The sequence below is a fragment of the Phyllostomus hastatus genome, unplaced genomic scaffold, assembly GCF_019186645.2.
Source record: "Phyllostomus hastatus isolate PE091 unplaced genomic scaffold, TTU_PhHast_1.1 phas_scaffold_129, whole genome shotgun sequence".
Lineage (NCBI taxonomy): Eukaryota > Metazoa > Chordata > Mammalia > Chiroptera > Phyllostomidae > Phyllostomus > Phyllostomus hastatus.
The window spans coordinates 5,114,225-5,128,968 of record NW_025334009.1 but is presented as its reverse complement, the minus strand read 5'-3'; the positions used below and the strand labels follow the sequence as shown (position 1 = coordinate 5,128,968).

Sequence of the window (14,744 nt, the reverse complement as noted above, 5' to 3'; positions counted from 1 at the left end):
ATCAGGCCTGGCAGTCTTATCTGACCAGGCTCAGGACTGCTGGGCGCGTGAGTGAGCCCCGTCTCCCTCCCCCTCTCTGCCCGGGGTTCGGGGTTCGCTCTCTATCTCGCCTAACACCTTGAGGAAGGAGGGGGTTTCTCTCGGGACCTTACTCCCAGCACCTGCGCTCCTACCTCGGCCCCAATCACAAGGTGAAAGGCCAGAACGGAGGGTAAAAGGGATGGGAACCCGGTCCAAACCTCCTCTGAAATGGGCTAAAAATAGCTGAACGTTCTTAGGAGGAGGCAGCGCTCAGGTTTCCCTCAAAGGTCAGCCTGGCTCGAATCGTTCACAGCCACCCTCCTACCGCACCCGCGCCCGACAAAAGAGACAATGACCATTTTGTATAGAAGTTTATTCCCAAAACAGAGCGCGGCTTCACGGAACAATGTACACAGACAGGAAATGGGGTCACAGGGCTGAAGGGGCGACCCCGGACAGGGGCATCTACAGAACCTAGGACATAGCGAGGACAACCCCCTCTCCCCGCAGTGGCCCCCGGAACCCTCTGGGGGTGGGCGTCATTCTGGGTAAGGAGAGCTGGGGTCCTGGCTGCTGGGATTTGGCACCGGTCAGTAAAGGAGGAATTGTAGTCTCCTTGAAAACTGCCTCCCGAGACTGTGCATGAGGGAGGGGTCTGCACAAAGCCCCTCCCCCTACACACCACTTTTCCCAGTGGTAGGAGGGCACCTACTCTTGAGCTTCTGGGCCTGCTGTTCGGCAGGGGGCTCAGGGCTGACCTTTGGCCTGGGAGAGCTTGGGGTTAGAAGCCCCCCCAGGTGGCCAGGCCCGGGTCCTCATAGGTGGGATCCTACGGCCCCTCTCTCACTTTTTCTACCTTCCTCTTGTAAACAAAGGGGTGGAAAACATTCTCAACTGTAAACAAAGTGTAAAAATTCCAACGTTTAAGTTGTAAACAAAGTATTTAAATGTTTTAAATCTTGACCTGTAAACAAAGTAACAAAATGTCAAAGTCCCCAGTTCTGGACATCAGACAAAGTAATAAAAACGAGAGTTTTGTGAACAGGGTCCTAACAGTCATTTTTCCCTTCAGGAGGGAGCCACGAGGGGTGGCACTGAGTCACTTCCGGCAGGGGCAGGCAGGGGCAGGCAGGGGCAGCGCGGGTGCCTGGGGCCAGGGAGGTTCCTGTAAACAATCTGTGCCTTCCACTCCCGGTCCAGTGTCCTCCACGCTCCCTCCTCCCCCATCCTTTAGAGTAAATTCTACCTGGGGGCAGTGTCAGGGAACCACATGGCACCACGGACGACGTCTGCTCACAGCGGGGCTGAAGAAAGACCCCTGAGTCCACCCTCTGCAGGAAAGTCTGATTCGAGGCCTGAACCCCTCCCCGCGGGAGAGAGGAAGCCTTGCTCTGTAAACACGACCTCTGCTGCCCCGCCAGGGCCGGCAGCATCAGTCCTAGGTCATAAGGCAGTAAGTGGCAGGGACTCCACGCAATAAACATCCACATCCGCGGGGAGTGGGGGGGAGGGGCGCTGAGCGAGCCCCAGTGAGGAGGTCAGAGGACCCTAGTGTCCGAGACCGCGAGCCAGTCTCAGAAGTTTGGCCCTCGGGGCATCCAGGAAAAAGCAAAGGTCAATTCTGCACTTTGGGGCCTGACAACATCCAGGTCAACCTGGGGTCCCAGGAAGCACTGGCCTGAATCTACCCCAGTAAGATGAGAAAAAAAAGCACATGGTTTGCCAGGAGCCCAAACGGGGCCACATTCTGCACCTCTTTCCCTCTGTCCCCCTCCCCCTCCCAGCCCAGCCTCAGAACCCCAGGCAACAGAAAAGCTGAAAAATAACACAAGCGTATCTCTCTGGTTACAAAGGTACAAAAGGTATAAAAGTCCTGCCTTCAGTCCCAGGCCCTGCACACCTGCTACATGCACGTTCGCACGCTCGCGGCGGGCGCGGAAGCTCGGCAGTGCGGCCGCAGGGAAAGCCGGGCTCTGCCTTGGGGTCGGCCCCAGACTCCTGGCGTCTTCGGTCTGTGAGCCCACATCCTCCACTGCCCTCGGCCGCTCTCCTCCGCCGTCCTGTCCACTGTCCTGCTGTCCGTCTGGTCCTCAGGAGTGGCCCTCACTTCTGGGAACTCTGCAGGGTTGAATGAGGGGATCAAAGCTGGTTGCCAGGGGACTCTGGGCTCCCACCACCAGACCGGCCTGGCCACCGCCCCTCGCCTCCCCCCTCACCTGTGCCTCTCAGCCCCTAGCCCCTTCACGCCCGTTCTGGGTGGGGTTCTCCAATCCCTTCGACCTATCTTGGACCCTCAGGCCCATCAGCAAGGGTCCGTGGCTGGCCACTTCTGTCTTTTCCCTAAGCACTAAGCAAGCACCTACTATGTACAGACACCACGTTAAGCACTTGATAGATCTTTGTCTCAAAAATCTCCACATCTTTCCCTGGCTGGTGTGGCTCAGTGGATTGAGTGCCAGCCTGCGAACCAAAGGGTCACCAGTTCGATTCCCACTCAGGGCACAGGCCTGGGTTGCAGGCCAGGTCCCCAGTGAGGGGTGCACATGACAGGCAACCACGCATTGATGTTTCCCTCCCTCTCTATCTTCCTTCCCCCTCTCTAAAAATAAATAAATAAAATCTTTTTAAAAATCTAAAAAGAAAACCCTTCCACATCTCAGAGTTTGTTACTACAGACACATTTTGCAGATAAGGAAACGGAGGCTCAGAGCTGTCAAGGGGTACTCCAAAGCCTGAAACCTTGCTCGTCCGCCCGCTCCATGGCCCCCACAGCCAGACCCCAAGGCTAAGCTGCGGGCGGACCCAGGTGGTGCTCACAGCCCCCTCTGGCCCCTCCCCCACATCCTCCCAGAGTCCCTGGGCACCAGGCCCCCAGCCCCTGGCCCCGCTCTCCTTCTCTCCTTCTCTCCTGATTCTGCTCAGATTCCGTGGCTCTCCTGTCCCACTACCGGGGTCCCCTTCCCCACAGAGCCTCCTCACCCTGCAGACCTCCACAGAGCCTGACCCCCACAGAGTTCCTCCTCCTTAAAACTCAACTCTCCTTCTGGCCCCCTGAGACCGGGCAAGTCCTGGTTCCTCCCCGCCCTCTCTGACTCCCGTGTATGCGGCTGCTCCTTGGGTACGCCTGCCATCCCTGCCCCACAGACACCCCAGGGCCCACCTCAGTCCCCGTGTGCCCACACCCACAGTGCCCACGGGCAGGAGGAAGCTCACGGTGGCTGAATAAATAAATGAATACGTGGATGCGTGCTGTACCCTCAAAGTCAGCTCTTCAGCCTGGCACCCATGTCCGGGCACCCATGTCCGGGCCGCCCTTACCCCACACTCACCCCCGATGCATGGCCTCCTGAGCACCCTCTGCCTCTCCTCCCTGCCCCTCCCACACCTCAGCCTTGGCCCCCGCCCTCGCCCAGCCACTAGCTCGAGCCCTCTGCAAGGCACGGCACCTAACTTTCCCCTGTAGCCCAGGGGGCGCAGGGGAGGGGGGCTGACCCAATAGCACAGCCAGCAGGCCCCTATTAATTGCAGCCCCACTCCCTGCCAGATTTCTGCCCTGAGCCTGCGGCTCCCTGGCTGTGCTGAGGGGGGGGGGGGGGTGCCCACACCATCTGCCAACCCACCCCCTACTCTGTGGCAGAGCCCAGGCAGGGTGCGCAGGAGGTGGCCCCGAGCTGACCGAGCTGACTGGGGTGTGAGCGGGTGGCTGGTCCCCGCTTACTCTGAGTCTGGCGACAGCTCCGAGATGCTGTGGGAAGTGGCGGAGCGTGGCGTGGAGGGCGGGAGCGCGGAGGTGGCGGCGGAGGGCGTGGCAGTGGTGTGCGGCCCCGAGGGCGTGCTCGAGGACGGCACGGAGGAGGACAGGGCTGAGGAGTTGAAGGAGGCGAGGATGGAGGAGAGAATGTCCAGCTGCTCTGTGGAGGGGCCCTGGCTGGGGCCGCTGGCCGGGCCCTCCCGGACTCGGAGCAGCTGCGGGGGTGGCCCGAGGCCTTCTCGTGAGGGGTGCCGGCTAGGCACGCGGTCCAGCGGCTCCCCTGAGTTCGATCTCCTGGACAGAGAGTCCAGGGGCCGGGATGGCAAGAGGGGGTCCCTTGAGAGTTGCCGCTGGGGAGACAGAGGCAGAGGCGGGGGCTGTGGGTCAAGGTCCCGGGCACTGTGGGGCGGTGGGAGCGTGCTCAGCCAGTCGCAGGGCGCCCCTAGGTCCAGCGCATCCCGTGACCTGAAGCGGCCGGCCATGGCACGAGGGTAGTCCCTGGGTGGCTGCCTCCGTGGCAGGGTGCTGCCCCGATCCCTGGGCTCCAGGCGGCCCGGCCCGGCATCCAAGCGTTCCTGGGAACCCGGCCGACTCAGGGGGCGCAGAACGGGGGCAGGCACCTCCTCCAGTCGCTCCCGACTCAGCTGCCGCCGGAGGAGCATGTCCAGCTGCTCGCGGGAGGAGTAGCGGCTGGCTGGCTGTGAAAGGCTGCCCGTGCCCCCTCCAGCACAGATGCGACCATAGGAGGCCGCCGGCATGGCACGGTGACCCAAGGTGGCCGCACGGCACCAGGACAACTCAGGGCCACCTCGGGTCTGTGGCACCAGTGGGCACTGCAATCGGTTCTTCAGGATGCCTGTGGGGGGACAAAGAGGGGACAGGGTGTGCGTATGGCTGGACGGGAACTCCCTGGGCCTGGGGACATGGCAGCCTTGGGATCTCTGTGACGTGGGCTGGGGACAGAAACCCCCTGGAGAGGGACACAGTCAGCTCCCGGCAATTCCAGAGAGGCGGCGCAACAGGGGCCGAGTGGGGAGGCAGTGGTCGCCTGGGTCGGGACGGGACAGTCCCCTCGTGCACAGGTAGGGGCAAACCTCCCCACTACCAGGTCGGGGGAGGGAGACAGCCCCAGGTCCTGCTGATGCAGGCAGGGTCAAAGGGCAGAACCCCCGCCTCGGGATGGGGCAGGAGCCCCTGGGGGTGCTGTGGCGCAGACCAGGGTACGTGGCAGGCAGGGCCCCGGCCACGATGGGGCGGTCCCCAGAGACTGCGACGCAGGGCAGAGGAGCAGACCCCCGTGGCAGAGCTGGGGGGTCCCTGTGAAGCAGTTTGGGATTAGGAGGATGAAATCGCCCGAGTCAGGGCTTGGTGGTCCCTGGGGTCCCTGAAGCTCAGTCTGAGGTCAGGGACCGCACCTTTCCTCTGGCGCTGGGCCCGACCCAGGGAGGTCTCATCGCCACTGGTCAGCGCCAGGTCTGGCTGGTTGTTGTTGGCCGCGTCCTTGCTGGTGTCCAGCCCCAGGCGCCTCTCGGAGCCCCAGGTCTGCAGAGCACAGGGAGTGGCCTCACACTCCCCCAGGGCTGGCCAGTAGGACAGGAGGTCATTGCCATCCACGTCTGCAGAGCCAGAACAGGTTACGGGGCTTCTGGGTTGACTCCTGACCCCTGTGACCAGACTCAGGGACCCTTGACCCTAACGAGCCCCGCAACCCTGGCTATTCCCGCTGAGCACAGGAGGCCTCTCTCGGCGATCGAAAGGACCATCCAGGGAGGGGTCACTAACAAGCCCTCATGCTTAACTGGGGGGTGGACAGACACTGGGGGTGGGGACATCTGATGGCTGAGAGTGGAACCCCAACCCTCAGGGAAGACCGGGGGACGGAGGGGTGACATGTCCCTGTCTGACATCCCTGACCTTGCTCTCCTGTCACCCGGGCTGTCCCTGGGTCTCTAGCCAGCAGAACCCTACTAGCAGGCTGGGGCAGGGGGGTGCAGGGGCCCAGTGATGGCCCCAGGAACCCCAAGGGGACAGTAGGGTCCCTGGGTCACACCCAAGTAGAATATGGGGTGTCTCATGGTCACCCGCGTGGCCAGAGGGCTCCATCACCTTTGGGCTGGGTGAGGAGCCTCTCACTCTGGGCCGCCCGGCAGAGTGGACGCTGGAAACGCCCCCGTGTCCGGCCATTGTCCTCGCTTTCTGAGGACGGGATGGACAGACTCCTCTCCTCCTCCAGGGACAAGTCACTGTCAGAGTCGGAGTCTGCACCTAGAGCAGGAGGTCGGGAAGGGGAAGGCCTGGCAGCGCGCTGGGGAGGGAGGGGACTTGTCGGGAGAGCCAGGGCGGGCGGGCCGGCTGGGGGCCTCCTGGGGCAGTGACCGGGGGAGCCCGGCCCACTGCAGTCAGCCGCTGCCCCCAGCCTGGGGCAGAAGGAAAGGGCGCTGGGGAGCGAGCCTTTGCCTCCCCCCTCCCTGGCCCAGGTCCCCACCTCCACCAGCGTCTCGGTGGAACATGGCCACGTCCAGGTCGGTGGGGCCAGCGTGAGCCTGGAGGCTGTGGTCAGTGTGGTCAGCAGCCGAGCCGTGTCGAACCAGGACATTGTCCCTGGAAACGCAGGGGCCCCCCCCCCGTCAGAGAGGGATGCGACGGGGTGCTCTGGAGGCTGGGCGTCCATGCGCGCTTGGGGAATGCCCACGGAGGCGTTCCGGGGGCGGGGCAGCAACAGCGGCTCAGAGGGCCCACTCGGGTTCTGGGGGTGCTCGCCCCGGGGAAGGGGGGCGGGTCTGAGCTGGGTCCCCAGCACGAGGGGGCCCCTCCACTCACCTGAGGCAGCCGCGGCCCCGCTGGCTGTCTTGGTCCTGGGTCCGGCCGGAGCGGGCACTGCTCACTGAGGAGACGGTGGAGGCGCCCAGAGTGATGCGAATGAGGCCGCTCTCCTCGAAGAGCGCCGTGTTATTATAAGCCCCAGGCCCCTGGGGGGTGGGGGACAGGGTATGAGCCAGCCCCGGCGAAGCCTCAACGCCCAGCCTCCCGGGGACCCCAGCCGGACCCCCCAGCCCTGCGAGCCCCTCACCGTCGCAGGCGCCGGCCTGGCCTCCTCGGGCGCTGCCTTCCCGCCCAGGCAGGCCGGTGCCCAGGCGGCCCGAGCATCTGCATTGAGGACACAGAAGAGCAGCAGCACGGCCAGGCCCTGCAGGTCAGCAAGGGTCAGCGAGAGATCGGAGGTGAGGCAGGGTGGGGCCACCAGGGGTCATCCAGGGACCCAGCAGGGGAGACGGAGGAGGTCAGCCAAGGCGGTGAGAGGTCCGAGGGGCCCGAGTGACCGGAGTGAGCCAAGGTCGGCGGGGCCAGCAGGTGAGGGGTCAGGGGCCTCGGTGTCGGCACAGGACGGTCTAGGACCAGCGCCCAGCCTGGTGCCAGCCAGCCAGCCAGCGGAGTCGGCCCCAGGCCTGGGCCAACGCCCTGCCCGGCGCCGGAACCTCCACCGCCGAAGCTGCACCTGGTCTGGGGCGGCAGAGGGGCGGCGGAGGGGCGCCGGCATTACCTGGAGCCCACAGAGTCCCGCGTGGAGGTAGTGGAAGGCCAGGACGCTGTGGTTGACGGCCAGGAGGCCAAAGAGCCAGGAGGCGCTGACCAGCAGGAGGAGGAGAAAGGAGCTCCGGAGGGTCCTGCCGCGGCAACGAGGAGGGACACAGGAGGACACGCGAGAGTCACACGGGGCTCACGCAGGACACACAGGAGGGAGCCCGGGGGTCAGGCAGGAGGCACATGGAGGACACGCAAGGAAAGGAAGTCACACAGGAACTCAGAGGTCTCGGGAGGACACTGGGGGGGTGACAGGTCACAGGAAGAGCGGGGTACACAGAGAGCCACGAGGGGACATGGGGAAAACACACACGGGGGGGGCAGGGGAGGAAACACGGGAGACAGGCGGGGACACACAGGCGGGGGGCAGAGCGAGCCGCCTAGGCTGCGGGAGACTCCGGGGAGGCAGCAGGGTCGAGGCGCGTAGGGGGCCAGGGCACACCGAGCGCACCAGGGCGGGCCGGCGGGCCAGGGCAGGTGACTCCCCGCCCCCACCCAGAGCCCGGGGCCCAGCCCGCACCCGGAGTGATCTGGGGACCCGGACCCTACTCGGGAGGGGTGAGAATCCCCCCACGGCCCCCCGACAGCCAACTCACAACACAGGGGTCTTCTTGGCCTCCCTCTGCCCAGCGGAGCAGGATGTGCGGGCAGCCAGGAGAAACATGGTCCCGTTCATCTGGATGCACGGCCGGACACGCGGGGCGGAGCAGGGCGGAGAGACAGAGACGGTGAGGCGGACGCACAGAGGCCGAGACTCACAGAGGCGGGGCCGGAGAAACACACACACGCGAAACACACGGATGAGAGACCCAGGGAGACAGAGAAGCGGAGACGCACAGGGGGAGTCAGAGGCGGGGCACGGGGGGGGGGGGCGGCGGAGAGACGGAGGACGGGACAGAGACGCAGGGAGGCAGAGAGAGGCAGAGAGAGGCAGCCGCCCCGGAACCCCACGCCTCCATCCCTGTGCCCGCTGAGCAGGGAGTGTCGAGGCCAAGACCGGGAAGCCCGCAGGCTGCCCCCCCCCCGCCCGGCACCCCGCGCCTCACACCACCCCACCTGCCGCGGGGCTCCCCGCCCCCCGCCCCCGACCCAGGGGAGCACACAGACGGCACCGCGTGCAGAGCGCTCACCACGATGACCAGGACAACAGGGCCTGCGAAGCTCCAGATGAGGGGTTCGTGGACCGAGATCCAGCAGAAGTCGGGGTTCCCATAGCCCTCGGGATCCAGGCCGACAGCGAGGCCTGGGGGTGGGGAGGGGCAGGATGGAAGAGCTGTGTTCCAGAGCTGCTGAGCCTCTCACGTGTGGGGGGCAAGCCCGGATGGAGAGCAGAGCAGGCTCCTCCCAGAGCAGACGGCATGGGGGGCTGAGGTTGGGGTCACAGTCAGGACTGGGGGCAGGGGCAAAGGTCAGGCCATGTGACAGAGGTCAGGGGTCACAGCCTGGATGGGCCAGTGAGCAGGGCCCTCACCCAGCAGCACAGCAGGGACGCCCCAGCCCAGGGCGTGGTAGAAGCGCATGGCGCCGCGGTCCACATTGCGTGGCTCGACCTGCATGCGGTAGAGGTGCAGCCCCTGCACGAGGAGCCACGCGAAGGTGCTGAGGAAGAAGTAGTGCAGGAGGATGGCGACGGCAGTGCACAGCAGCTGGAGGCAGGGGAGGGGGCGTCAGGACGGCTCCCGCCTCGCCTGCCCACCCGCCTCAGATCCACCCAGGCCTCTGCGTCCCACCTCTGACCCCTGAACCACAGCACCTGACCCAGCACCCGGCCCCACACCCCGGCCACAGCGGGAGCATCCCTGCCCTCTGGCCCTAGGCCTTCCTGGACCAGCTAAGCTGAGGTCAGCAGGACACAGGTCCCCTGACCCTGACCCTGCACCTGGCTTTGGGTCCTGTGGATCCCCAGCAGGAAGAGGAGCTCGGCCACCCCCAGGGCGGCCGCCACGTTGGCGTGGATCCCACGCATGTTGGACTTGAGGCTGCGCAGGCTCAGCAGGATGGCCGCAGTCAGCAGCAGCGCGGCCACAGACGTGGCCACAACCACATGGGTGAACACAGCCAGCAGCTCCAGGTCGCCCTCTAGCCGCTGTGGGGACAGGGGTGGTTGCTGGGGGGTTGGGCACCCCTGCCCTTTGACCCTCTCCCTTGCTAGGAACCCTGAGCACAGCCCTACCTCACGGGGGGAGGCATCCATGAGGATCCCAAAGGTGCCTGTCCGGCTGCAGCGACACCGTGCGTGGGACCCGTTCCTGTGCACCAGCTCGCAGTCCCGTGCTGTCCACATTCCGTGCTGGTCCGCCCTGCGGCCACAGGGCGGTCAGACCTACCGTCCTCACTGAGGAGTGCCCCAGTGCCAGGCGGCAGTTTGTGACCGATGGGGGGAAGGGCCAAGGGTGTCTGGAGGCGGGGAGCAGCATTCCTCACGGGGCTGGGTGCACAGGGGCATGAGTGGGGGCCCCGGGGACAGGCTGGGCCTCCCAGGGACCAATAGGAGAGCAAGAGTTCCCAGAGTGGAGGTCCTCACGGGCCAGGCGGGTCCCACTGCACGCAGATGGCCTTGCTCCGATTCGCCGTCTGTAGTAGGCGGAACTCGAGGCTGATCGGGGCGTCCAGGTCACCCCTCAGGAATCTGCGTCCGTGGAACACGGCCACGCTGACCACCGGGGAGTTCATAACAGGGTTCTGGGGGAGCCTGAGGAGACACCCCACTTGGGCTTGAGCACCCACTTGGGCCCGAGCTCTGACTGCCTACCTCGCTGACTCCATGACACCCCCCGGGGCTGAGCCTCGGTCTGGGATGGCCCGAGTGGGTGCCATTTCTGAGAACCCCTTCAGCTGGTGCTGGGCTGCCTCAAGCCCAGAGGTCCACGGCCTAGCTGGGGTGCCACGGTTCTGCAGAAATGGCAGGTCCTCTCCAGCAGAGGGGCTTCAGACCCACGGCCCACACGGGGGTCTGAGACCCGAGCAGCTCCAGACTATTGACCTCAAACTGCCCTCTGGCCTCCGTCGGTCGGCCTGTCCCTGCCGTCTCTGTGAGCCAGCGTGCCTGCCTGGGCCCGGCCCCCTCCCCTCGTCTTCCTGTGCCTGCCCTCGCTGTGGCTGTGTCCATCCCCCACTCTGCACACCCCTGCATTTCCACGGGAACCAGCCAGCGCGGACAAGGCTGCCTGCAGCTGTGCGTACAACCATCTCTGTGTGACCATGGACCTGCTCACTTGCCCGCCAGAAATGGGGTGCTAGGCTCGGTAAAAGCCGGCAGGAAGCTCGGGGTGAGGGGCCTGGACTAACCCCACCAGTGTACCTGGCGCCGCGGCGCTCGGCCTGGAACTGGGCCGGGAGCAGCCCCCCCAAGGTGCGGTAGACGAGGAGGATGATGATGGAGAGCCCGGGCTCGGGCTCGGGCTCCGGCGGGGCTGGTGGCGGCGCCACACTGGAGATGGTGGAGTTTTCCATGCCGCCGCCGCCTGTGGGCGGAACTGCCAGGAGAAGGGGAGGAGCCACTGTCAATGACCTGCCACCCGGGGCGCCCATAAACCCAGCTCCGAACCCAACCCAGCATCCAGCATAGGAATTCCCTCCCTGCAGGTCCAGAGGAGCCGGGGCTCCCCCAGGGGCTCCCCCTTGGGCTCCTGGGGGAGCCAGGGCCCATGAAGGGAGCACGGACCCCAGGGCTAGATCCTGATGCTCATGCCTGGGACGGGCATCTGAGGGGAGGCGGAGGGTCCGAGGAGGTGAGCGAGCGCCGTGGCCAGGGGCGGGGCGGAGGGCTGGCTGGCGGGAGACAGTCTCTCACAGGGATCCAGCAAGGGGAGGACTGGCAGGAGGGAGAGGTGGTATCTGGCTTTGCGGGTGGGGGGTGTGCGGGAAACAGGACCTGGCCCAGGGGTCACCCAAGGCGCTCACCTTCGTGTGGGGCTGGCCGTGGGGCCTGGGAAGGCAGCAGCACGTGGGTATGAGGATCCCAGGCATCCTGGCCTCGGAAAAGGTTGCTGTGGTAACGAGGGTAGCGACGGGTCCCCCGGGACGGACTGGGGTGTTCCATGCGGTCTATGCTGAGCACTGCCCGGGAGGAAGAGAAAGGAGACCGTCAAGGGTCTTCTCCCCATGCTGAGGGTCCCAGTCCCTCCTCCCCCACGACCCAGAGCCTCCTCGCTACCAGCGCAGAGCAGGTCCCCGCAAAGCGCCGAGAGTGGCAGCCCAGCCTGCAGCCCCTCACACCTCCTGGTCCTCACCCCGCCACAGGCCCCCCACCCCGCCCGCCACATACTGATGTTGGGCGTGACCAGCCCCACGGGGTTCAGGTATGTGAGCTCCATGTTCCTGGCGAGCGTGGCCGCGTACTCCTCCAGGTGCCGCACCAGCCCTGCGCTGCCAGGGGAGGCCCCCGGGGCCCGCTGCCCCAGCGCCGCCCACAGGTCCCCGGTCTCCGGAGCCAGCAGTGCTGAGCCTGCCCACAGCAGGTTCTGGGGGGAGGGGGGGGAAGTGTGCTCAGCCGGGGGTGACGGGGCGGGGCCGACCTGAGGGGTCCGGCCAGGTGCTCAGAGGGGCCCTGGCAGGCAGGGGGTGGGTCTGGGGAGGACCAGAGAAGACGGAGAACTCAGGAGGGGCCCGAGCAAGGGACCCAGGGCTCGAGGGCCAGGGCCAGGGGAGCGAGGGCACAGGGCACAGCCTCACCTCATTGAAGTGGGCATCCTGTGTGGCTGTCAGCCCGAAGCCCTGCTGGTGGCTCTCGAAGGCCAACAGGTGGGCCAGCAGGCGGGCAGTGACTCGAACATCTTGGCTAAAGTAGTGGTCAGTGTGGCCAGTGACCTCCCGCAGCCTCTGAGCCAGCTTCTTGGCCTCCACGGTGTCCAATGCTGTCTTGTTCAGCTCTAGGCCATCCAACTGCCGGGACAGAGGTGGGGGTGGTCACTGTGGTCCCTCAGGCCTTTTTCGAAAGCCTCACAGGAAGGGTTTGGCCAGATTCAAGGGCAACCAGGAAATGCCCAGGTCAAGGGCTGGGGCATGACGGCTGGGGCCTACCACAGGCCTGGGGAAGTTGAGACCGGGGCTAAGGCCGCGGCCAGGCAGGTCTTGAGTGCAGGGCATGGTCTGGGCTGTCTCACCAGCAGGCTGAGCTCTCGAAAGGCAGGGGAGGTGCAGTTGAAGAGGTCAGGCTCCAGCCAACCCTGGTCCTCGTCACACAGCCGCACGGCAGCACCTGGGGGCGGGCGAGCCTGGTCAGGCCTGGGGCCTGCGTTCCTTCCTGAGAAGGTGACCACAGCGCCTTCTCCCTCCCCAGGGGAAGCTCCGACTCAGAGACCAGAGTAGTAGGCATTGCTGGCTAGACCCCTCGGTGGAGCGACCCCTGGGTGGAGCAACCCCAGCCCCCGAGCCAGGCAGGCGCCACCTGCTTGTCAGTCGACTCCTGGAAGGTCTGTGGACCACTGTGAACTACCAACTATGAAGGTGAGCACAAGGGCAGGACTGCACAGGTCCACACACGCGCGCACACACATGCAGGCCAGGAAAGGTTCTCAGACATGTGGCCCGGGGCAAGCATGTCCTTGTGCATGCACACACACCGATGAGCCTATCTGCACACCCTCAGAGGCGCGGACCAGGACAAGCCCACAGACACATGGTGCCCTTTCACTCACTCACACACACACACACACACACACACACACACGCCGACACAGACCCGATTCTCCAGGAGTACTCTGTTCTCACGCGAGTTTTAACCGCCCCAGGGGTGCCTTTACTGCCCTCTCTCTGCTGTCTGCAGGAGTGGGACGGGGGTGTATAAAAATTGCCCTGAACCAGGAGGGAGCTTGCAGCCATCAGCAAGAGGGACCCTAACTGTAACATAGAATCCTCTCCCCCCAAGACAGACTCACAGACGCGTGCACAGGCACAGAGGGACACACACACAAGCATGCATACGCAATCTCTGTCCAGCCACTGCAGGGACCTCAAGCAAAGGTAAGGAGGGAGGCGTTCATCTCTCAAGAACTCAGGCAGCAGGGAGATACCTGTGGGGACCCCAGAAAGTGGAAAGGGATTACCAGGGTCCTCAGGCAGTGGGGAGGGGTCTCTGAGGCCCTGGGGCATCAGAGAAGAGGCCCTGGGGTCTTCAGACGGCAGGAAGGGGGCCTCTAGGGACTTTAAGAAATTGGAAGTAGCTCTTAGAGACCTCAGGCAGTGGGGAGGGGTCTGCAGGGACGTCAGGCAGCAGGAGGGGTCTGCAAAAGCTCTGGCAGTGGGAGGGGGCAGCGCACCTGAGCAAACACGTACCCCTTACCTGCACCCCGCAATCCTGCCCAGAAGCCAAGAGAAACAGACGGAGGCTCAGTGAGGTATAGGGAGGGACCCAGAGCCCCTGGGAGGTAGTGAGGGGCCCATGTGGACCCCTGCCACACTCCCACCTCTTTGCAGGAACAAGACCACCCAGTTCAGGAAAAGAGGTGTCCCTAGCAGTCAAAGGAGAGGACCACCCTCACCCTCAGCGAAGCCCCTGCCCCCCGGGTACTCACCCAGGGCCCCCCGAGGACAGGGCACTGAGGCCAGAATGCCAAACTTGGTCTGGGGCCACCACACTCCAGATCTCAGCGACTTGGGGCAGGCATCGTAGAGCACTAGGGAGAAAGGAGGCACTGAGCCAGCCAGCCAGGGGCAGGGACAGAGGACAGCCATACACACTGTCCCTCCACCATTTAACCCAGGCCCACCGCCCACCACTCCCCTGCTGGCCTCCCAGGACCTGGCCCGTCAGATCCAGTGACAGGTCATCAAAGTACTTGGGGCAAATGTGGGAACCTCTGGGTGTCAGCGTCTCCTCCAAGAAGCCCCCGAGTGCCCACCCACGGAGCCAAGCACGCCACGGTATTCGGCTGTGGGCAGGGCGCCTTCCACATGTGGAGCTGGGTGGCGCCTGCTCACCTCGGCAGCCGCTGGCCGTCACCTCTGCAAAAGGACTGTCACAGCTGTTGCACTGGCGGCCAAGGGCCCCTGGGCGACAAGGGCACTGCCCACTGTGGGGGGCACAGGAACGCGAGGTGGAGCCCACAGGGTAGCAGTCACATGGGAGGCACGAGTCACTGCCACGCGGCCGGTAGTGGAACTCCTGTTTGAGGGAGGGTCAGTTACCTGAGGTCAGAGGTCGGAGCTCGGGGGGTGAGAAGAATGCAGGTCGAAGGGTCAAGAGAACAAGGGGCATGGGCCAGAAGGAAGACTAGATCTCAAGTGAAACTTAAGGGAGGGGTTAGATGTCAAGGACAAGGGGTGGTCACAGGCTGGTAACGGGTCAGGGACTTGGTCAGAGGGCAGAGGGCAGCAAGATGGATCAGAATCACACATCATGGCTCGGGAAGAGTTAAAAGGCCTAGTCGGGGGCGGGGGCCAGCCACAC

At 64.9% G+C, this 14,744-nt stretch overlaps 1 protein-coding gene across 2 annotated transcripts in view; it reads right to left on the bottom strand.

Moving 5' to 3' along the window:
* LOC123830398 (cadherin EGF LAG seven-pass G-type receptor 3-like) overlaps positions 1-14,744 on the bottom strand; it is a 36,389-nt gene that overhangs the window by 10,421 nt on the left and 11,224 nt on the right. Inside the window, exons 15-36 of one of the 2 annotated variants that reach the window (XM_045856562.1) lie at positions 14,276-14,459; positions 13,870-13,971; positions 13,638-13,652; positions 12,460-12,554; positions 12,029-12,238; positions 11,622-11,817; positions 11,258-11,413; positions 10,656-10,830; positions 9,879-10,046; positions 9,528-9,654; positions 9,234-9,440; positions 8,826-9,000; positions 8,485-8,597; positions 7,951-8,030; positions 7,314-7,437; positions 6,843-6,959; positions 6,593-6,741; positions 6,258-6,373; positions 5,879-6,037; positions 5,188-5,388; positions 3,740-4,628; positions 380-2,139 (exon numbers count right to left, since the gene is read on the bottom strand). In XM_045856562.1, the coding sequence (XP_045712518.1) occupies positions 2,112-2,139; positions 3,740-4,628; positions 5,188-5,388; positions 5,879-6,037; positions 6,258-6,373; positions 6,593-6,741; positions 6,843-6,959; positions 7,314-7,437; positions 7,951-8,030; positions 8,485-8,597; positions 8,826-9,000; positions 9,234-9,440; positions 9,528-9,654; positions 9,879-10,046; positions 10,656-10,830; positions 11,258-11,413; positions 11,622-11,817; positions 12,029-12,238; positions 12,460-12,554; positions 13,638-13,652; positions 13,870-13,971; positions 14,276-14,459 (3,786 nt within the window). In that variant the 3' untranslated portion in view covers positions 380-2,111. Of the gene's footprint in view, positions 1-379; positions 2,140-3,739; positions 4,629-5,187; positions 5,389-5,878; positions 6,038-6,257; positions 6,374-6,592; positions 6,742-6,842; positions 6,960-7,313; positions 7,438-7,950; positions 8,031-8,484; positions 8,598-8,825; positions 9,001-9,233; positions 9,441-9,527; positions 9,655-9,878; positions 10,047-10,655; positions 10,831-11,257; positions 11,414-11,621; positions 11,818-12,028; positions 12,239-12,459; positions 12,555-13,637; positions 13,653-13,869; positions 13,972-14,275; positions 14,460-14,744 lie in introns of those variants that run through there. The other variant, XM_045856570.1, reaches the window with a different exon arrangement.